The 22,615-nt window shown below is 40.7% G+C and overlaps 2 protein-coding genes across 14 annotated transcripts in view; both read left to right on the top strand.

The window, feature by feature from the left end:
* CADPS2 (calcium dependent secretion activator 2) overlaps positions 1-22,615 on the top strand; it is a 364,417-nt gene that overhangs the window by 81,980 nt on the left and 259,822 nt on the right. The gene's annotated exons all lie outside the window — the stretch shown is intronic.
* On the top strand, positions 14,933-15,985 carry RNF148 (ring finger protein 148; the record flags this gene model as incomplete). Its single annotated transcript, XM_081958657.1, has 1 exon — positions 14,933-15,985. The coding sequence occupies one exon, from the start codon at positions 14,933-14,935 to the stop codon at positions 15,983-15,985; it is 1,053 nt and encodes a 350-aa protein (XP_081814783.1).

Below are 22,615 nucleotides of genomic sequence, written 5' to 3'. Positions count from 1 at the left end.
TCTGGTTGTTGTTTTTTTTTTGGCAGTGCCTTATTGGTGCTCTCAATTTTAAATGCCTTTTCATTTTTCCTTCCTCTCTGTCATTTTCTTACTCCCCCCCCCTCTGTCTCAAAGCTTTATTGTTACAAGTATAATCTGTAGAAAATTCTTACATGAAGGCAGAATATTTAAAATTATAATTTTAGTATTTACAAACCATTAAGCTGCTAAATATTTAATATTTTGCTAAATGTTAATGGCTCATAAAAGAAGATGTAATATAAATAATATTTGTCTGGATGGCTATTAACATTATATCAAGCTTGATATATAATTAAGATATCAAGCTTTAATAAACAAATTTATAAACTCTGAAGGGATTAATCTGTACCCAAATGTTTGTTAATCTTTGCCATTCAGCTATCTTTCATGCCTAAATTCACAGCCTCCTGATTTCTAGACCAGTACCTTAACCACTATACCAAACTGGCTCTCCATCAGCTATTTGATCATCTTTCTCAGTCTTCCTCTTAATAATATTTGTAACATTGGGTTAAGATCACTACTATTGTTGTTGAATGATTTTAGGTAGTTCCTACAGTTGATTTGGTTTTCAAAGAAAGAGAGAACAGCAACAGTTCACAATAGCATAATAAGGGAACCTCACACATAAAAGCCTAAAACATATTGCAGCTCTGTATTGCACTATTCCCGTGATGGCGAACCTATGGCATGTATGCCACAGGTGGCATGTGGAACCATTTGTCAGGGCATGTGAGTAGTTGCTCTGTCAGCTGGCCAGCGCGCAGACTTTGGCCGCCTTTTGAGGCCATTTTGTACCCTCTGGAGACTTCCTTGAAGCCTCCAGAGCGCGAAAAACCAGCCCTACAGGCAAACCAGAAGTTCAGAAACATACTTCTGGTTTCTCGTTGGGCCAGTTTTAGCCCTCCGGAAACTTCAGGAGGCTTCCAGAGGCTTCCCTGAAGGCTCCGGAGGGCAAAAAACGGCACTACGAGCAAACTGGAAGTCTGTTCCTGAAATGGGAGGGAGCACTGGTCATGCGTGCATGCATACTGGGATCGTGCGCATAGCATTATCAGTGTGGCATGCCCGCGCCTGACCCCCCCTGCGCGCTTCCCACTTTTGGCATGCAAGCCACAAAAGGTTCGTCATTGCTGCACTATTCCATCCATATTTTCTGATTTAGTACTGACAAAGCATATTTAAAACATGTAAATTGTACTTATGGCCTTTTGTCTTAATGAAGTTTAAGATTCTTCTTGTTGGTGAAAGATATCAAGGATTTTGGGTAGAAATTATGGATTTGATGGGATGGCTGATTATCTATCTCTACCCACCTATCTACCTCCTACCTTTCTACCTACCTACCTACCTACCTACCTACCTACCTACCTACCTAACTAACTAACTAACTAACTAACTAACTAACTAACTAAGTAACTAACTATAGTGTCTGTCTGTCTGTCTGTCTGTCTGTCTGTCTGTCTGTCTGTCTGTCTATCTATCTATCATCTATCTAGCTAGCTATCTATCTATCTCAGTATATATATCTCTGTGTGTATGTGTGTATTATACACATACACACATGCACAACTCAACAATAATTGATTGGACTGTTTACTGTTGTCTTGTTTGGCAGTTCTTTTGACGGGGGTATTGTTAATTTGTTGTTTTTGGGTCTGATGTTAATCTTTCAACCCTATATCGTAGGTTAAACTATGAAACACACATCATGTAGACCTAAAGTTACTTTTATAAAAACAGCTTTAGTCACGGAATCTTGCAAAGGGTGAATATGTACAGTCCTTCAAGACAGACCAGACTAGGAACCCAAAGTTATGAGTTACTAATATTACTTTTATTATAGGGTTACAGTAACAGAAACTTGCAAGTCCATATGTGCTCCCCTTCTTTCTTCTTATCTTCATGTCGGAGTCATTTTCATACATCATGTTATTAGTCCAGGCTCAAGTCTCATTCATCTGACTGTGGCTTTGGCAACAGATCTTGCCACTCTCCCTCAAGGCTATCCTCTATATTCAGTGCAGGTCTACAACAATTTAGACAATTACTAGATGGCAGCAAACTGCAGCCTAGAATGGTAGCCTTAATTTTAATGTCATCTGCCAGTTTGCCATTTTAACCCTCTAATTATTAATAAGAACAGCAATTAAAATGTATGCATTAAGATGATATGGATAAGAAATGAAAATTAAGAGTTTTTCAGAGTCATGTCTTTAACTGTTATTCGATCAAAACTGTAGCTAGTAGGAAAGTGGATAAATACAGTGAGAGTACAGTAATATCTAAGCCCCAGATGTCTATTTAGAAATTTTAGCTTAGATTTCATGTACAAATGCAGTGCTCCTAGGAACATACAAAGGAATTCCAATCAGGTTTCTTTAGTGTTCCATGCCTATAAACAAAATATTGTCAAACTGAGGCACCCTACTACCTACATGGGGACTATGAAGGAGGAACTGTCTTCATTCTCTTTCTCTCACACAAACTAGTTGCCTCCTTCCCGAGAATCCAGACTACATTCCATCACAGTTGCAATGCAATCCTCTTCATAGTGATTATCCTCAGGCATGAAAATCAATAGCTGGTGTCACCTGTAAACATTTGGAAAGTGAAATAAATGTAGAGAATGGAGCATATTTAGCGTGCAATGATTTGACATTCAATTTTTAATAGTTCAAGCAGTTATAAAATTTAAATGAGGTTATGAAATCAGTCAAATAGTTATAGTACTGGCCTTAAGAGACAAAGCTTTGGTAAATTTTAGCCAATAAGCTTGCAGTATTCAAATTAGCTAGGCCATTGTTTATGTTAGTTTATGATACTAGGAAGTGCATCACTTGACATGGCAGTTGAAAGGATTGGCTGATCCTACAAAATAATCTCTCCTCCAAATATACCAGGACAAGAAATGTTACTTCCCTACACTTTGAAGAAATCATCAGGAATTTTTTTAAAAAGAAATATTCTGGCTACTTACAAAAGGGAGAAATGAAGCCTTTTCATCACTGCAGAAGAAAAATCTCACTTTGCTGGAAATTGGCCTTGGGTTTCTCCCTAATGTTTGCTGTACCGGATTCCCAAGCTGCAAGCCCATCCATGTATTATATGAATCTAACCCTTCATTGGGGGAAGTGGGCCATGTCAGAGATCTATCATCCAGCTTTATTTGAAGAGAACCTGCCTTCCATGAAGATGATGGGTGTGTTGGTGATCCCAGAAGGTGAAGCTAAAAATGCTTGTGGGGTGGAGACTAACTTCAACATACCACCAAATACAGAGGACTGGATTGCCTTCATTGCAAGAGGAGGCTGTACTTTTAAGGATAAAATAATGGCAGCAGCACAGAAAGGTGCTACTGGGGTCATTATCTATGACCATTCATGTTCTGAGAGAGAGAGTCTCATTTTAACTCATGAAGACGCTGGTGAGATTGCTGCTGTCATGATTAGCAGCCTGAAAGGAAAGCAGATTCTTCGCTTGATTCGGGAAGGCATTCGAGTAACTGCCATGATTGAAATGGGAGCAACCCAGTGCCTCTGGAAGATATATCTCTGTGCTTACTCTCTCATTTTGACATTCATTGCTTATGTCTTAATATGCTGTATTCCTGGGCAGATTATGGTAAGACATGAAGAACACAGAGCTCAAATGATGAAATCAGAACTCAAAAAAGCTGTTCGTTCTCTTGAGTTGCGGAAGTTAAAAAAGGATGAATTTGATCTGGCAGAAGAAACTTGTGTGGTTTGCTTAGAGACGTATAAGCCAAGAGAGATAGTCCGGATTTTAACTTGCAGGCATATTTTCCACAAACGATGTATTGACCGCTGGTTGCTAAAACGTGGCATTTGCCCGATTTGCAATTATGCCATTATCCAAGGCAACTAAGAGAGGTGCAATAATTTATCTTCATCAGATTCCCAAGGCTCCTTTCCTTTTCAGGATCATATGTAAGAGCATTCTTCTCTCTAACTCGTGAGAACTCTCTTGATTGGAGAGTGGTGATGATTTGGAGGCTAGTGTCAGTTATGATCAATAATTAAAGCTCTACATTTATGGACATCACCACTTAATGTGAAATTTTGTTGCTTTTTTCCCGCTCTTGGGACATATTGATTTTGCAGTATCCATGTGTTTAAATAGTCTCAGAAATGTATGGATGAGATTGTCTTTGCAGAATGTATTTATTATTCACATGAACTAATGCTTCTTGTTATCTAATAACAATCTGTCCAATAAGCACAGACATTAAACAACTTTAAAAAGAGAGAAATTATTTGCAATTAGTGCTGCATAATGGCTGCATACTTTTCTAGTTAAAAGTGGCATGCAAAAGCATTTTCCAAAGTACCACTTTTATGGAAGTCAACTATTGGATGTATTTCCAGACTAGCTATTCCCACAGCCCTCTTGAGAAGACTGAAAATTACTGAGGCCAAACATTTACTAAATGGGAAACGTGGGTGGAATTAGCACAGAGCACACATCAATAAAAGAAACAGAATCTGAGTTCTTAAGAGAAACATTTATTTTAATGAGAAAACTAGTAGTTAATATGATTCAAAATCTTAAACTTTTAATCTGTAATTCTTTAGTGTACGTTTGTTGGCTGTTTCTCTAAAACTTACCTCTAATCATTTGACTAACAGAAACTGGGAACAAACAAGGCGGCCAAAGACTCATCCAGAAGTTTCCTCCTTAAACACAGGAATAGGTCCAGCTGCATCATGTGAAAAAAGAGCATTATACTATATTACCTGTTGATATAACTCAATTGCTATTACCAAGTAATAGCACTGTGGAAAGGCCTTCCTCACAAAGATTATAGCCTACACCTTTTCAGGAGAATGCATCCTTGATGAGAATATGGCATATAGAGGGGATTTTAAAAAATCTCAGTGACTTCTAATTGGTGTGACTGAAACTGTAGCTATCTTGTCATCACAATTACTCTACGTGATTAGTCTGCACCTTGTGCTATACTAGCAAGAAATCATCTACTTAAGAAATTTTTTTAAGATGCTCAGATAGGAGCCTGGATATTCATTTAGAACATTTTCCTACTCACCAGTAGAATGTCACGATCTTAACTGCTATAGGATGACTGGTTTTTGAGCAACAAATCATTTTTAGGAGAAAACTGCCATATAATTAAGTAAATAATACAGTAATGGTACAATGGTACAGTAAATCTATGTATTATAGCATGAATAAACAAGGCAGAATGCAGTATACTTTGAACGCAAAATGCATTTATTAGAAATGTAATATTTAGGAAAGTAAAAATGGCAAACCTATATGCCAACAATGGACATAGTTCATAAATTTTTCTCAAGTTCCAATAAAAGGTATGAGACCTTCTTGTTGTGACCATCATTACCTGCTCTTTTTATTAACTTTTTTTTTACTTTATTGAGAGTATATGAGTGTGCTAATTATTGTACCAGATTGGTTATTTCCTCCTAACTTTATTAAATGACACTGAAAACCAAACTGTATCTTTGAGACATGGTTAAATTCCCACTCCATTCATCTCTAGCAGGGTGTACAAATGGTGAGACTTAATGGGAGCTGTAACATAGTAATATCTGGAGGTCATTTCCACATATTATCCAGCTGTTGTCCACTGGAGTACAGCACAATTATATCTGGTATGTGCTGTTACATAATTGTAATTTGTCTCTATGTGCTGAATCCACAGAAATCAATGACTGTATTTAATTTGTTTGAACAATTACAGAGTAGCATAAAGCCATGGCCTCCATACATTATAGTCTAATTTTTTTATATTAGTTATTATGTTTCACTTTGTTTTTGGTACAAAAATATCTGATAGTGGGGCTTTTCCTTTCTTTCCTTTTTGGCCTTATTTACCTGTGGTTTACAGAATTGTTTTTTTTTTCCAGGCCACTTTTTTGTTTATTTGGATCTAATTGCAAATGCCATATTAAATGTGTTGGACAAAGAACTGAACATACTTTTCCTGATATATAGCATATAACTCCATCAGAAGCCTTCAACAATATGTTCCTACATTAGACTGGGAGTTTGCATCAACTCCTTATACTTCGATTTTTATATTCTTTATCATCTTGGGATTCTTATATATTATTCAAGCTGCTGAACTGTTTGTTTAAATTTTCACCTGATACAGTTGATTATTTCACTCTATTTGATTAAATTTAATATTATCAAAATAGATTAGATTAGGATATGTAAAGAAACAGTTGGGAAAGCATACACAATAAATTAAATATACACTGTATTGCCAAAAGTATTCGCTCACCTGCCTTTACTCGCATATGAACTTACTGTAAGTGACATCCCATTCGTAATCCATAGGGTTCAATATGACGTCTATAACAGCTTCAATTCTTCTGGAAGGCTGTCCACAAGGTTTAGGAGTGTGTTTATGGGAATTTTTGACCATTCTTCCAGAAGGGCATTTGTGAGGTCACACACTGATGTTGGACGAGAAGGCCTGGCTCTCAGTCTCCGCTCTAATTCATTCCAAAGGTGTTATCGGGTTGAGGTCAGGACTCTGTGCAGGCCAGTCAAGTTCATCCACACCAGACTCTGTCATCCATGTCTTTATGGACCTTGCTTTGTGCACTTGTGCACAGTCATGTTGGAAGAGGAAGGGGCCAGCTCCAAACTGTTCCCACAAAGTTGGGAGCATGGAATTGTCCAAAATGTCTTGGTATGCTGAAACATTCAGAGTTCCTTTCACTGGAACTAAGGGGCCAAGCCCAGCTCCTGAAAAACAACCCCACACCATAATCCCCCCCCCTCCACCAAACTTTACACTTGGCACAATGCAGTCAAACAGGTACCATTCTCCTGGCAACCGCCAAACCCAGACTCGTCCATCAGATTGCCAAATGGAGAAGCACGATTCATCACTCCAGAAAATGCATCTCCACTGCTCTAGAGTCCAGTGGCGGCGTGCTTTACATCACTGCATCCAACACTTTGCAGTGCCCTTGGTGATGTATGGCTTGGATGCAGCTGCTCGGCCAGGGGAAACCATCCCATGAAGCTCTCTGCGCACTGTTCTTGAGCTAATCTGAAGGCCACATGACTTTTGGAGGTCTGTAGCGATTGATTGCAGAAAGTTGGTGACTTCTTCCCACTATGCGCCTCAGCATCCGCTGACCCCGCTCCGTCAATTTATGTGGCCTACCACTTCGTGGCTGAATTGCTGTCGTTCCCAAACACTTCCACATTCTTATAATACAGCTGACAGTTGACTGTGGAATATTTAGGAGCGAGGAAATTTCACAACTGCATTTGTTGCACAAGCGGCATCCTATCACAGTTCCACGCTGGAATTCACTGAGCTCCTGAGAGCGACCCATTCTTTCAGAAATGTTTGTAAAAACAGTCTGCATGTCTAGGTACTTGATTTTATACACCTGTGTCCATGGAAGTAATTGGAACACCTGATTCTGATTATTTGGATGGGTGAGTGAATACTTTTGGCAATATAGTGTAGCTTTGCATGGAATTGGATTTTCCTATAAACCTCCATAGTCTTTTGCTTTGAAATATCTCCCTAAGGGTAGGGAAAAACTTTTTGCTTTTTCAAAACAAAATATATTGTACATACAAAGCTTGTTGTGTGTAATGATGCTGAAGAGGCAACCAAGGATGTGATTATAAAATATTTGCTAATTATACAGAACTAAAAATATTGATTGCAGGTAAATCATTGATCAAAATGCAGATCTATTCAGAAAATTATTAAGAAAGATTATTGGTAGTTGCAGAATTCTGGGCATTGAATCTACACATCTTGAAGTTGCTGAGATTCAGAAACACTGATCTAAGACAAACCTGCCTTGTACAATAGATTCTCTATTAATGCTTTAGATGGTTTTCCTCAGCCTGCTACTTTCCAAATTGGTTGGGACTACAACTCCCATAATTTTGCTGGTGGTGTAAAGAGTTGTAACCTCAATAATCTGAAAGCTGATTGAAGCTATGCCACAACTACCAAATGAATTGGTAAAACTATAGATGCTGCTGTTTTACATTTAAAAAATGATGCAATGTTTCCCTGTGTTGCCCCCAGACAGTCCACACTACTAAAAATGGGAAGTGTCAGTGCAAGTTGTCTAAAATCTTGTGGCTGTGTTCTGAACAACCACCTCGAAAAGGGGAAAAGGAAAGAGGGAAGAGAAGGAAAAAAGAGAAAAAGAAAGGAAAAGAAAGACAACTAGGAAATATATTTAAAAGACACTAGAAAAGCATAAAGATGCCAAATAAAAAAGAAGCTTATTACAATAATCATGTTATAGACAACCTAATTTTGTGGATGGAACACAAATCACACAATTAAATTAATTAGATAGCAAATAATACTCTTTTCTAACCTGTGCCAAAATTCAGAATAGTAGTCAGGGTATCAGGAGTATTGTGGTACAATGCCAACCAAGTATTAAGCTGCCCATTCAGTCCATCTCAAACTTCCTATTTCTGTGTTCTTGTAATGGGCGTCTATGAGTTGAGAGGGAATCTCCCATGGAGCTAGTTCTGATGTCACAATGACTGCAGCTCTGTTCCAGATTACTGTTGTAATACTTGTGAGCAATAGGGGAAAACATTTACTTTTTGCTAGGAGTTCCTAGGAGAATGGAGTTAAATGGGGTTTTACAGAAACATGTTTATGAGCTTACTGCATGTTTTTTTTTTTACTGGACAGCAGGATGTTTGACATTGTTTTGTATTACCTTGCTAGTTTTCTCAAGTGAATCAACACTGGGTTTTCCTGTTGTCATTTGTTCAAGGAAGAATGAAGCTTCACAATAACTCTGAAAAAGAGGTTTTGTGGTGCTGGAACCTGGGGTTCAGCATTTCCCTTATTATTGAATTGTTTTACTCAAAAGTTACAGGTGATTTGTATCGTCCATGAATCTAACAATTTATTGGAGAGATGAGCCCCCAAAAAGTCTTCTAGCTTTCTTGGAAAAAGTACCTTCCTTCCAAGAGGATGGTGGGACAGTCGATGATTCCAGATGCCGAAGGTAAAGATGCTTGCAGCCTGGATATTTGGTTCCACATACCAACAAATAAGGGGACTGCACTGCAATTCTTGTGAGAAGAATCTGCATTTTTCAAAAGAAAATCAAGATTGTACCAGATAGAGGTTTTGCTGTACCAGATAGAGGTTTTGCTTATCTAGGACCATTTGTTTCCAGAAAGAGAAGATACTATTTTGATTCATGAGGATGTAGATGATAGTCCTTATGTAATGATGAACAGCCTGAAACAAAAGCAACACCTTTGTTTGATTCAACATGCTATCCAGAAAACTGTCCAAATCAGAGTGAGAGCAATCCAATGCTCTTGAATATATCTCTATGTTTTTCTTACTGTTAGGATAGTTGTAGCCTATGTATTATTCTATTGTTCTCCAGCACAGATGGTAAGACATGAAGAACAGAGAGCCCAAATGGTGAAATTAGAACTCCAGAAAGCTGTTCATTCTCTTGAATTGTGGAAGTTAAAAAAGGAGGAATTTGATCTGGCAGAAGAGACTTGTGTGGTTTGCTTAGAAATGTACAAGCCAAAAGGGATAGTCCGGATTTTAACTTGCAGGCATATTTTTCACAAACGATGTATTGCCCGCTGGTTGCTAAAGCATGGGATCTGCCCCATTTGCATTCATACAATAATCCAAAGCAACTTGGAGGGGCCACTTCTGTAAGATATATATAGGGATATAAATACAGATTTATGTATACACATGATTATTCTCTGCACTAGATATACTTATCTATGGAGGAAAGTAATTGTCAGCCTCTGCTTTGCTGCTTGCTTTCGGCTGCCATTGAAATGGGGAGGAGGGGAGATAATATGGTATTTGGGAGGGGAAGCTTAAGCACAGGAGTGAATGAAGAAGGGAGTGATTTTTCTCACCATCTACTGCGCAAGCTGCATATAGTGGAATTGCCGCCAAGGTCAACCGTCCGGCATACCAACCTGATGATGGGTTTTGAAGCTGCAGCCCACATGACACCTGTGGGGTGTGCGGATTGGACTGGGGGTTAGGGTTACTAGGGGGAGGGAGTTGCGTCACATATTGATAGCTATGATTACACACGCTTTTGCCACAGATCTTGCTTTGCTAGCTGCTTTCTACTCATAACCAGTAAAAGTTCTCTTAATTCTGAAAAATAAAGTTGAGTGTTTTCTTTCTTGGTTACTGATGGAGGCTGCCCTGACAGTAATATTTTAACAGTTAGTTGTGATCATTTAAAACCCTTGATATCTGCGACTCTCAAAAATGGTTGATTTTTGCTTTATTTTATTTAAATACATTGGTGATAGGTTTTTACATATTTTTGTATATGTAATTCATTTACAGGACATTTCTTGGTTTTGAATATAAGTCATTTTTGATGAAATGGATGACTGTATAAATTTCATAAATAAGTCTTACAAGTTTTTTTTAATTTATAAAGCCTTTATGCTACCTCAGTCATTGCTATTCAAAGTGGCTCTTCATTAGTTGGTTTGGTAAACAAACGGATAAGCCCCAAACTTTATTTTATGACTTCTGAATCATTTGAAAGACAAGATATTTGTCTAGAACTATTTCATTTTGTTTCTTTCATGCCATCTTGTTACAGCATTTTAAAGATCTGGTCATTGGACAAAATATTGAAATTACTTCAATAGCAGTTTTTATGTGATTAACGATAACCCGAATTTGTGTTTAGTTCAGCTAATTTCCAGAATACAAAGTTGGTAGTGGGTTTCTCATAAATGGTAGATAGAGACACTGGACAACAAAGATTTTGTTTCCTGAACACTTTGGGGTGTATCTTATAGATTTTTGGCTGTTAATCATGAAAATAATCTAAAATGTAGTCTATCACATGCCTTTTTATAAAATCTTATTTTTTTTGTGATTTGTTCTTATAAATATTTTAAGTTTAGGAATTTTGACTAGTGTTATAAGATGTTTTGTGTAGCTCAGGCATGTCCAGGTATGCATGGCATATTGCATAACATTTGTGGAACTGGTACAATTTGGGCATGTTTAGGCATAGTTAGACTGGATAGATGTTGCCTGGAAAGCCTATAAAAGCAGATCACATGCACAGATGATGCTCATTTCATTGATATCAGTCTCATTGTATTTTGATTTCAAGGCATAGCATTGTTTATGTACATATGAGTTACATTACAATTAAGCCAGCTGTAGACTTGCTATAGGAATATTGGAGACAGCAGATAGTTTGCCAGTGATATTTTGTCATATCTGTGGTGAATACACACTCGAGTATCAGATGCACCATGACTGAACTTATTAAGAAAGGATATAAACTGTATTTTGGTTGTAAAACTACTGATCAAGACAAGGCCTGGACACCTCACATTTAACTAATTTCTTAGTACAGATTGACAATCTCATTTTCTGTTCTGACATTGATGGTTTGTTCAAAGCTTTGGGTTATGAGCACGACCCACTAAAATGGCATCTTTTTATTGATTCATTCGTGTTAGGTCTCAAGTCTGTCTTGTTATACAATCTTCATACTTCAGGACCTGTTCGCTATGCTGCACACATGAAAGAAACATAGGAAAATATGGAACTGTTGTTGAAGCAGTTATTGGTGTTGGTGTTGGTGCTGCTGTTGGTGCACTCACAATACACAGCAGACGATGATTCCAACCCAAGCTGTATAGAAAACAATCGTATCACATTTCCAATCTTGAAAAAGTGACATAATTTCTGAAAAATAGCATAGGTCTTGATTTATTTGGAGATGAAATATTTTTCTTTTCTTTTCTGGTTCTTGTCTTAATTTTAAGAACATACTAATGGAAAGTATCCGTCTATGGGAGTTTCTCTTCCATTTCTATTGTACTAAAGCCATTACCTTCTGCTATATTCATGGTTCCATGAGACAGGTAGTTGGAAGGGTTTTCAATAGCAACTTCACGTTAGTCTCCAAAATGGGCCGTACTACACTGTAGTACTTATTATTTGATAATTCTAGAAGTGAAGCACATATATTTTTTATATAAATTGTTAAAATGTTATCTTTCCCCAAACTAGTGTCAGTAGCTACATTCATTAGCAAATCCAATAGGCACTGAAGATCAACTCATCTGGAAGGCCCACACTAGACAAGACTCTAAGTTAAAACATGCAGAAAGAACTTGCAGAAGAATGTTAAAACTTATTATTTTTAGTTTTGAAATAACTTGCTATGATTTTTCTTGCCACTAGAAAGTATGTATTTATTTACTAAATTTCTCCATCACCAATCTCACCTAGGTATATCTGGATAATTTATAATAATTTGTTATTCTCCCCCTGTCCCATCTCACAAAAACACTTAAACAGTTAATAAAATGCTGTGGAATTATCGGTGGCTTCTTATTCAGAAAATGAAAAGTGAGTTAACAGAAACATTGTCTCTAATAGCATATCATTTCTGTCTTGAGGGGAAAACTAACTAAGAAATCTACGTTGGCCAAAACAATTCCTAATTATTTCTGTACGAATGCAAATTAATTTGAAATAAATAATGTGTGCCAACACAAGTGATTGTCCTGATATAAAACATCAGAGCTATGTCAAAAATTTGCAAGATAAGTTGAATTCCACATCTTCGTGCCTGCATCTGCATATCCTGAGCTGCAAGTAGATTTGTTTAGAGAGAATCTGAACATTTTTTCCTTAGGAAGGAAAAATACTGAACCCTATAAGGAACCCAAAAACTTGTGCTTAGAAAAGTACTTTGCCAACTTCTGCCAGGTTTGAAATTAACAACTTGCTTTTGCTAAAAATAGAAAGATTGCCTGTGAAACTCTTACTGTATACAAATATACTGTACAGTACAGTATACTGTATACTATATAAAACTCTTTCTGTTACAAAGTTCAAGGCTGTGGTGGGATTCAAATAATTTAACAACCAGTTCTCTGTCCTAATGGCCGGCTGGGTGGGCGTTGCCATAGTGGGCATGGCCAGGGGTTGTGACAGACAGCACCCGGCCTACTGCACCCCCCTGGGAGCAAAAATGGGCCAGGGGGGGTGCCCCGTGCCCCGTTTTGGACTTAGTAGGCCTCTCTGCAGCCTTCTGGGAGCAAAAACAGGGTGCAGGGGGACTCCTGGAAGGGGTGGGGCCAGCCAGCAATTTAACAACTGGTTTGCCCGAACTGTCCCGAACCAGCTGAATCCCACTACTGGTTCAAGGGCAAAACATATGCTTCCATCCATTCTTCCATAAATTTTTAATGTCCCTCGTTTATGTTTTGAGTCTCTGCCTCTTTAAAACCTGAACATCATATTAAGTTGTTCTTTTCTATCCTTTAAAAAGGTTATGCATTGGGATATCTTGAGAAATGTCAGCTGTCAATGTTTTGAGTGAGCAGAAAAGGCAGTTTCAGTGAATATCATGGTAGTTCCCAGATTTGAACAAAGTCCATCAAGCCAACTCTAAACTTCTGTCTTTTTTGTAAAAAAAGAAAAGAAAAAAGCCTCTCAATTTCTGTTCAGTAAAAGCAGTGTGTTCATGAAAACAAGAAAAGCAGTTGGCATAAATCTCTGCTGTATATATGAAATATGTATGTATAGAAATAAGCATCCTCTTTTCAGACATGAAAAGAATAATTATGTGAGATATTCAATTTCTAAACAAAGAATCATTCCTGTCTTCTTATTTTATATATATACATACAAACACACCGGAGGTGGGTTGCTAATCTTTTAACTACCGGTTCGGGTGCACTCCCCCGCATACAACACTTTTGCTCATGCGCAGAAGTGGGTGGACGGAGCCTCCCACTGCTGCTACTACCGGTTCGGACGATCCGGGCCAAACCGGCAGCAACCCACCTCTGAAACACACACAAATGCACATAGTATTTTCATCTTTGCAATTCTTGCAAAGAGGTGCTTCAGAAGATATGGGAACATATGAAGGAGCTTTTTCAGAAAATAGTTAAAGCAGCCACATCTTTTTCCAGCCTCAAGACTGCTTCAGAAGAGCATCCAGCTGTTTTAGCATGGCCGCGTGTCTTGCTTGCATTGTTTGGTTCTTTCCAGCAAAGCAAATGGGCATTGTGATGGTAGGGATGGTTTCCAAGCAGCCATTGAGAAGGAAAAACAATGCAGACTTTAAATATTTTAAGAATAAGTATTTGTACACACCCCTGGGCACTCCAAAACACTTCCCTACAAGGAATCGCATAGCCCTAATATTTTCAATGTTACCAGTTGTATATTTGCCAATTTAATATTTGCAGAATTAGGGTTGGAAGATTTCTTCATCTGCTCAAAAAAAACTCCTCTAAAAACTAAGTTTTTATCGAAACTATAGAACAATATTAGCACATATGTCAGCATATCTATTATATGCTGCTGAACTAAAGGTTAACATAGTTAGGTTAGGGTTAGCTCTTCTTGTTTGCTCTTAAAAAGCGAAGCAATTTTAAGGGTACTTTATTGAACTTTAAAATGCAATATTATGCATTCTCTCACCATATTCCCATTGTATGACAAGACATTCAGTACAGAGCTTCCCAGAAACTTTACCTGGTTTGTGAAAATTGTGTTTATATCAAAAAGTTTCATTTGTTTTTAAACAGTGTCATTTTATATAAGATAAAGCACAAGAGTCCTGGTTGGCAAAGTGTTTTAATGATGTCACAATTTCATTACTTAACAATAAATGACTTCATTGGAGGGAGAGGAAAAAAATCTGTCACTGTCTGTAAGAAATCTTTATCTAAGCCACATACTTGCAGACAGACCCTTCAGCTTGTTTCCCCAGAATTTTTGAGATGGGTTTTTGGTATCTCGCTGGAAATATCATTCAGTTCTGATGTGCTGATGATTTTTTTGTTGTCTTTGAGTTATTGGCTCTGAAACTTACTAACAGATGTCAGCATGAACTTATTTGGGGCTGCCACTGAAAGAAGAAAGGTAAAACCATTGTGCTTTCTGTACCTTGGCATCTGTCTTGGGATCCACCTGCAGAGTTCACAAGCTGACAGCTTTTGGATTGCCAATATCAACATATCATTTCAAGTTGGGAATCGGACGGTATGGGAGATTGCAGAAAACGGAGTGTTCGCCAAAGCCTCACCCCTGAAGAAGGTGTCCGGCATCGTGATAGCTGCAGAGGAGCCCCACCAAAATGCTTGTAGTTCTGTAACAAATTTTAAGACAGGGAATGGAGGATGTTGGATAGCGCTCATCATAAGAGGGCAGTGTTCATTTACAAAAAAAATAAGTGTTGCTGCGGAAAAAGGAGCAGTTGGTGTGATCATCTATAATTATCCTGGTACAGGTAACAATGTGTTTCCCATGCTTAACTTTGGGAAGGAAGGCCCTGTGGCTGTTATGATTGGCAATCTGAAAGGCACCGACCTTCTGCATCTAATTCAGAATGGCATCCAAGTGATGGCAGCCATTGATGTTGGAAAGCACTGTAACCCATGGTTGACCCGTTATATGGGCACCATTTTTATTCTTTCCTCTGTAGCTGTGGCGTATTGCACTTTTTATTGTGCTGGAAAGCTACGAAGAACAAGGAATTTGATACAGAGATGCCAGCAGGAGCTGGATATTACTAAAGCCATCAATCGTCTTGAGCTTCGTACATTAAAAGAGGATGACAAAGAAGTTGGATCCAATGGAGACAACTGTGCAGTGTGTTTAGAAATGTACAAGCCTAAAGATGTAGCCCGTATTTTACGTTGTGGGCATCTTTTCCACAAAATCTGTGTTGATCCTTGGCTTTTAAAGCACCAAACATGTCCTGTGTGTAAGTGGAACATGCTTGGAAATGTGGAAAGGATTACAGCTACAGCAGAACCATTCGGTGTTCAGCTATCGAATGAAGCATCTTCTGCTATCAATTCTCCTAATGAAGGCATCTGTCCAGAAGTACCTGCAGGAATTCATAAAGGCTCAAAAGCTCAATCTGGGGACAAATGACTATTTCGATCTTGATCCCCTTGTTAAAGATTGTGCTTAAGGTGTGTGAAATAAAGCATTACCTTTGATTCTGTTTAGTTTGTTTGCTTTATGACAATATGAAAAACATCCAATGTGATTTTGGAAATTGGAGTTTGATATTTTAAGTTTTGGGTTTTGAGGAACTCCAGCTATAATTGTTAAATTCCTAACAATTTAGAATGGTTTTTACATTGATTTAGGATGATAATTTACAGGTAGTCCTTGACTTACGACCACAGCTGAGCCAAACATTTCCATTGCTAAGCAATGACCTTTTTTTGCTACAGTTGTTAATTGAATTCCTGCAGTTGTTAAGTGAAACATGCGATCTTTAAGTGAATCTGGCATTGACTTTCTTTGTTGGAAGCCGGCTGGGAAGGTTACATATAGTGATCACATCACCCTGGGACAATGTGACTGTCATAAATACATGGCGGTTTGACAAGTGCCTGAATTTTGATCATGTGGCCATGTGGATGCTACAACTAACTACTGTTTTTTCTAATTCTATTTCATAATTTTAGTTCATGTTTTGCTAATTTAAAAATGTATTTAAATATATCATCTTTTTATTTTTAATAAAATTTAATCAGTATATTCAAGAAAATGTATAGTCCATTGGTTGCTTTTGTTCTTATAGACATTTAATGCCCAAGAGGCTTGGATTCAGTAGCAGTTTTAAAAGTTAGGTCTCCATATGCAATTATACATCGTTTAAGAACAGGAACCATGTACTTTATGGTGGTGGTGGTTCAATCTCCTACCACAAATATCCAATTTCTTTGTTGAGAGTGAGAAGGCAGGATGTTGCTGACCTGAAAATATACTAGACCACTTGTCTAATGTAAATGTAATCTGGATGACAACTCTGATAGAAATCTCACCCAATAATACCAATAGCTGAAGAGGAGCCAATATATTTTTTACTTTCCTTTACAAAGCATGTTCTAATGGGTCACTGGTCTCTTACATACAGAAAGAAACAAAGAGCAATGGTTAAGGTTACATAGTTCTTATAGAGGGGGATGCTCAAAGGCAAACTGGCACAAGTGCACATCTGCTGATCCTCATAGAAGTGAGAAATTGCAATGGAGACAGAAACAAAACCCGAACAAGGAGACAGCTATATCAACTGAAAGTAGAGAAGGCTACCTAGCTCCCTCTTTTGAAAATGCAGAATTTCTACAGTACTTTTGAAAATGCAGAATTTCTACAGTACTTTGATAGTCAAGGGTACCAAATTGCTGTTGTTCAAATAAGCTGAATGCCAAGATTCCAAGTAACACCCCAAAATAAAGAATACTCCAAGGTTTGGGTTTCCTCAAAGTTCCATTTTATTAGAGATGTCATATTGGCACATCTGGGAAACTTTCCAAATCTGAAAGTTTCCAGGTTTTCCCCACCCAAGTGAAAGTTCAATTCCCTGCCCAGTACCCACATGTCCATCACATGGTCCAATCAGGCACCGTCCCAACTGGAGATGCCTCCCAGTCACATCACTCCAGGTGCAGGGCAAGATGACCTTGACTCTCTGAGAAAGGAATTTTATTTAGACTATATGTCTCCCATACTCCATACAATCCCCCCTCCCATTTTCCCACAGTAGAAAAATATGGCAGGCCTGAAGGCTTCCAAGCCTGACACTGACTGTGTCCTTTGGGGGGAAAGAGTGTTGATACCAATACAGATAATCATCACCCATGAGCAAGTAGTTCAGAAACCTCAACCATGAGAATGATATTTATTAGGCATAGCTGCTTCTGGAATGTTGTTTTTAACCTTCATTAATTATCAACTCTGAGCTCAGAATCTACATGGCATTTTGCTTATTTAGTTGTTATATTTCAAAGCATCCTCTTCTGCCACTCTAAATGACAATGGAATAGAATTTTTTAAGGGATACATTTGTATAGTTTTGGACATAATACACGGAAGCACTAATTGAGCTTCTGACAGCTTTGGTGGCAAAAAAGAGGGGATTAAAGAATGATGAAAGTACAGTCCTCCTTAATAGACTTACTCAAATTAGAACATGCATGTGATTGGATGAAGCAGCCAGGCATTTCATTGGATATAACATACCACATGCCTTATGAAGTCAGTGAGACCAGTGTGACTGTGACGTAATGGGACAAGACTTCAAAGATAATGAGGATTTGAAAGAAAGGAGGCAGTTATTCCACAGTGTATTTCAGGGAATTACTTTCTTTAGCTTTTGTAGAGCTCTGCTTATTCCCGGTGTCTTTTCCCAAGTTATTCAGCATTCCTTGGTTTCCTGACTGTTCTGTGGCTAAATTGACAGTGTAATTTTCATGGAAAAGTCTTTTTGTAATGGAATATTTGCCCGGTTTGATGCCATGTATATCGGAGCCAATGTTTTCTTTTTTTCTTTAATTTAAATTTAATTTAATTAGCACTTCTAGACCGCCCCCTCTCCCAAAAGGGACTCGGGGCGGTGTACAGTCCATATCAAAAACATCATACATAATAACAATTAAAAATTATTAAATGGATAAATACATAAATAAGAGGAGGATAAAATAGACAGAACTGTAATTGCTAAATAAATAATTTAAAATATACAAAATTTAAAACCCCAGTGTCCTATAAAATTAAGTCCCCTAAAAAACCAGTAGGTAATATATATGCCAGGAGGTAGACGTTAAGAATTATGCCAGACCAGCCAGTCGGAACAGGTGTGTCTTCAGTTTCTGCCGGAAGGAGCGGAAGTCAGTGGTGGTTCTAATGTCGGGGGGGAGGTCATTCCAGAGGGTTGGGCCCATCACAGAGAAGGCCATACTCCTTGGTGTCGCCCGTTGGCATTGCCTAGTGGACGGCACCAGGAGAAGCCCCTCCCTGTGAGAGCGAATTGGCCGCAGGGATGTATGTGGGAGGATGCGATCCCGCAGGTAACTAGGCCCTATGCCATGGAGCGCTTTAAAGATGGTGGTCAAAACCTTGAAACGCACCCGAAAGACCACAGGTAGCCAGTGCAGCTCGCGCAGGAGCAGTGTTACGTGGGAGTACCTAGTACTCCCCATGACTGCCCACGCGGCTGCGTTCTGGACTAGCTGCAGTCTTCGTGCGCGTCCCAAGGGAAGCCCCATGTAGAGAGCATTACAGTAGTCCAGGCGAGACGTCACCAGTGCATGAGTGACCGTGCGTAGGGCATCCCGGTCCAGAAGGGGGCGCAATTGGCGCACCAGGCGAACCTGGTGGAACGCCCCCCTAGCCACGGCTGCCACATGGTCGTCCATTGACAGCCGGGCATCAAGGAGGATGCCCAAATTGCACGCCCGTTCCACAGGGGGCAGTTGTTCACCCCCTATGGCCAGCGTTGGAGTCAGCTGACTGAACCGAGGTGCCGGTAGCCACAGCCACTCAGTCTTGGAGGGGTTGAGTTTGAGTCTGTTGTCCCCCATCCAGACCCCGACGGCTTTCAAACACCGGGACATCGCTTCGACAGCCTCGCTGGGGTGATTTGGGGTTGAAACGTACAGCTGAGTATCATCAGCGTACAGATGGTATTCAACCCCAAAACCACGGATGATCTCTCCCAGCGGCTTCACATATGTGTTGAACAGGAGGGGCGAGAGGACCGACCCCTGTGGCACCCCACAAGTGAGTGACCTGAGAGTCGACCTCTGCCCCCCTGTCAACACACATTGCGACCGGTCGGAGAGGTAGGAGCCGAACCACCGTAAAACAGTGCCTCCGACTCCCATCCCCTCCAGCCGGCGCAATAGGATACCATGGTCGATGGTATCAAAAGCCGCTGAGAGGTCTAATAGGACCAGGATAGAGGAACAACCTCTATCTCTGGCCCTCCAGAGATCATCAACCAGCGCGACCAAGGCTGTCTCTGTGCTGTGCCCGGGTCGGAAGCCGGACTGGCGTGGGTCTAGATATTCGGATTCGTCAAGGTGTCGTGGAAATTGCTGTGCCACCACATTCTCAACAACCTTCGCTAAAAAGGGAAGGTTGGAGACTGGACGATAATTAGCCAGCTCCATTGGGTCCAGTGAAGGCCTCTTGAGCAAGGGCCTCACTACCGCCTCTTTCAAGGCAGTTGGTAGGAAGCCCTCACCCAATGAGGCGTTCACCAGGCCCAGAAGCCAGCCTCGTGTCACCACCCAGGATGCCAGTACCAGCCAGGAGGGACACGGGTCCATTGAACATGTGGTGGGTCGCAGCCGTCCACGCAACCTGTCCAAATCCTCGGGGGCAACAGAGTCAAACTCCTCCCAGAATGGTCTCACAAGACTCACTGTTGACGGCTCGTCCGGCCCACTGGAGGGGGCCCATCCGCTCCGGATCTGAGCGACTTTGTCCTGCAGATATTCCCCAAACTCCTCTGCTCTACCCTGCAAGGGTGCTCCCCGCGTCCCCTGTGACAGGAGAGAGCAGGTCACCCTAAACAGGGCAGCAGGGCGGTTATCTGCGGACGCAATAAGAGCGGCACAATGTCTACGTTTGGCCGCTCTCAATGGCACAAGGTAGGTCCGTAAATAGGCTCTTACTTGTGTTCGATCAGACTCGGAGCGTGAGGATCTCCACCTGCTCTCTAGACGTCTCCTATGGCGCTTCATCACCCTTAGCTCCTCGGTATACCAAGGAGCTCGGGTGGATCGCTGCCGCAGGAGAGGTCGCAAAGGCGCAACCCGGTCCAAGAACCCCAGCCACCGCCGTATTCCAGGCGGCCACTAGGTCCTCCGACCGAGCGCGGGTCAGGGCTACAGGTAGTGGCCCAAGTTCCGTCTGGAACCTATCCGGTTCCATCAGGTGCTTGGGGCGGTACCAGCTTGGAGAGGCTGGCTCCGCCTCCTCGTGGTGGGGGGTAGCGGAAGGGAAGTCGAGCCGGAGACATGAGTGATCTGACCATGACAGGGGAGTAATGACTAAGTCCTCTATTCCCAGATCACTCGTCCACTGTTCAGATACAAAAATAAGGTCCAGTGTGTGACCGCCCTCGTGTGTGGGGCCCTGAATTAATTGGGTCAGGCCCATGGCTGTCATGGAAGCCATGAACTCCCGAGCCACCTCAGATGCTGCTCCCGTCGACGGCAGGTTGAAGTCCCCCATGACCAAAAGCCTGGGGATCTCAACCGCCGTCTCTGAGATCAGCTCGAGGAGCTCGGGCAGGGCCGCTGATGTATAGCGAGGAGCCAAGTATACCATCAGCAGGCCCAACTGCCTCCCTGGGCCCCATTTCACACCTAGGGACTCACAACTGGGTATCTGAGGAACAGTGAACTCTCTCGGTTCCAGACCATCCCGTATAACTACCGCCACCCCACCACCCTTACCCAGGGCCCGAGGCTGATGGAATGCACGGAAACCCGGTGGGCACATTTCCACGAGGGGTAAACCACCCTCGTGGCCCAACCAGGTCTCCGTTATCCCTGCAAGGTCCAGCTCCCCCTCCGAGATCAACTCGCTAATGAGGGGGGCCTTGTTGGTTACGGACCTTGCATTGCAAAGCATCAGCCACAGGCCCTGGCTCTGTAGTTCCTGACCACCTAGGCTGCGGGGGTTGGTACAAACGACCGGGCGTAGCCAACAGCCACGGTCTCCCAACCGACCTTGTGATCTTCTCTTGTCCTCGCATCCCCCCCTCCCCGCGACCGATGTAATAAAACAACCCTCTACCGGAATAATTTGTTCCCTCTCCCCCCCCACCCCGCTCACTTCCCTCCTGGACTCACCTGTTCGACTGGCGCTGGCTTCCCTCCCGGCCTGGTTAACCCCCCCCCCTCCCTGGAACCCCCTAAATACTCTTCTGAGAAGAGTATTTGGGTTAAGTGTTTTTAACTTAGTTTCCCAAATGTCCTACAGTGGACATAGAGTTTGCAGATCCAAATTTGATCAAGGCCAGCATACTTGCTACATACTATGCTTTTCAGAATATAGCTTATGATTCTATATTATATTCTGCTAAGTAGCCATGTAACATTTTTTTCCATTTTGTCTTTTCCTTACATAATGAATTTGCATAGCCTTTCAGATAGAATCAAGATGGTTGGGCATCTTCTGTCAGCAATAAAAATTTTCCCCATTCCTTTTCTGCTATGGCACCAAATATTTCTTCTACTGATTGTTATTTTTATTTGGATGTCACAGGTCGTCCTATCCAACTGAGGATCACACTGTGAGTGAAAATAATGTTATGATGTAATTAATGAATTATGGGTGCATAGTTTCTTGTGAACAAATTATGATTTTTCAAGGTCTTTGATTAGTTACATACACATCATATGAAGCCATGTTGCTGTTAGTTGTGAAGTCATATCCGACCCATTGCAACCCCATGGACAACGTTCCTCCAGGCCTTCCTATCCTCTACCATCCTCTGGAGTCCATTTAAGCTCACGCCTACTGCTTCAGTGCCTCTATCCAGTCACCTCATCCTCTGTCATTCCCTTCTTCTTTTGCCCTCCATCTTTCCCAGCATTAGCATCTTCTCCAGTGAGTCCTTCCTTCTCATTAGGTGGCCAAAGTATTTGAGTTTCATCTTCAGGATCTGGCCTTCTAAAGAGCAGTCAAGGTTGATCTCCTCTAGGACTGACCAGTTTGATTGCTTGCATTCCAAGGGACTTGCAGGAGTCTTCT

Source organism: Natrix helvetica (genome assembly GCF_964273705.1).
Source record: "Natrix helvetica genome assembly, chromosome: 6".
Classification (NCBI taxonomy): domain Eukaryota; kingdom Metazoa; phylum Chordata; class Lepidosauria; order Squamata; family Natricidae; genus Natrix; species Natrix helvetica.
This window is presented reverse-complemented; position numbering and strand designations above follow the sequence as displayed.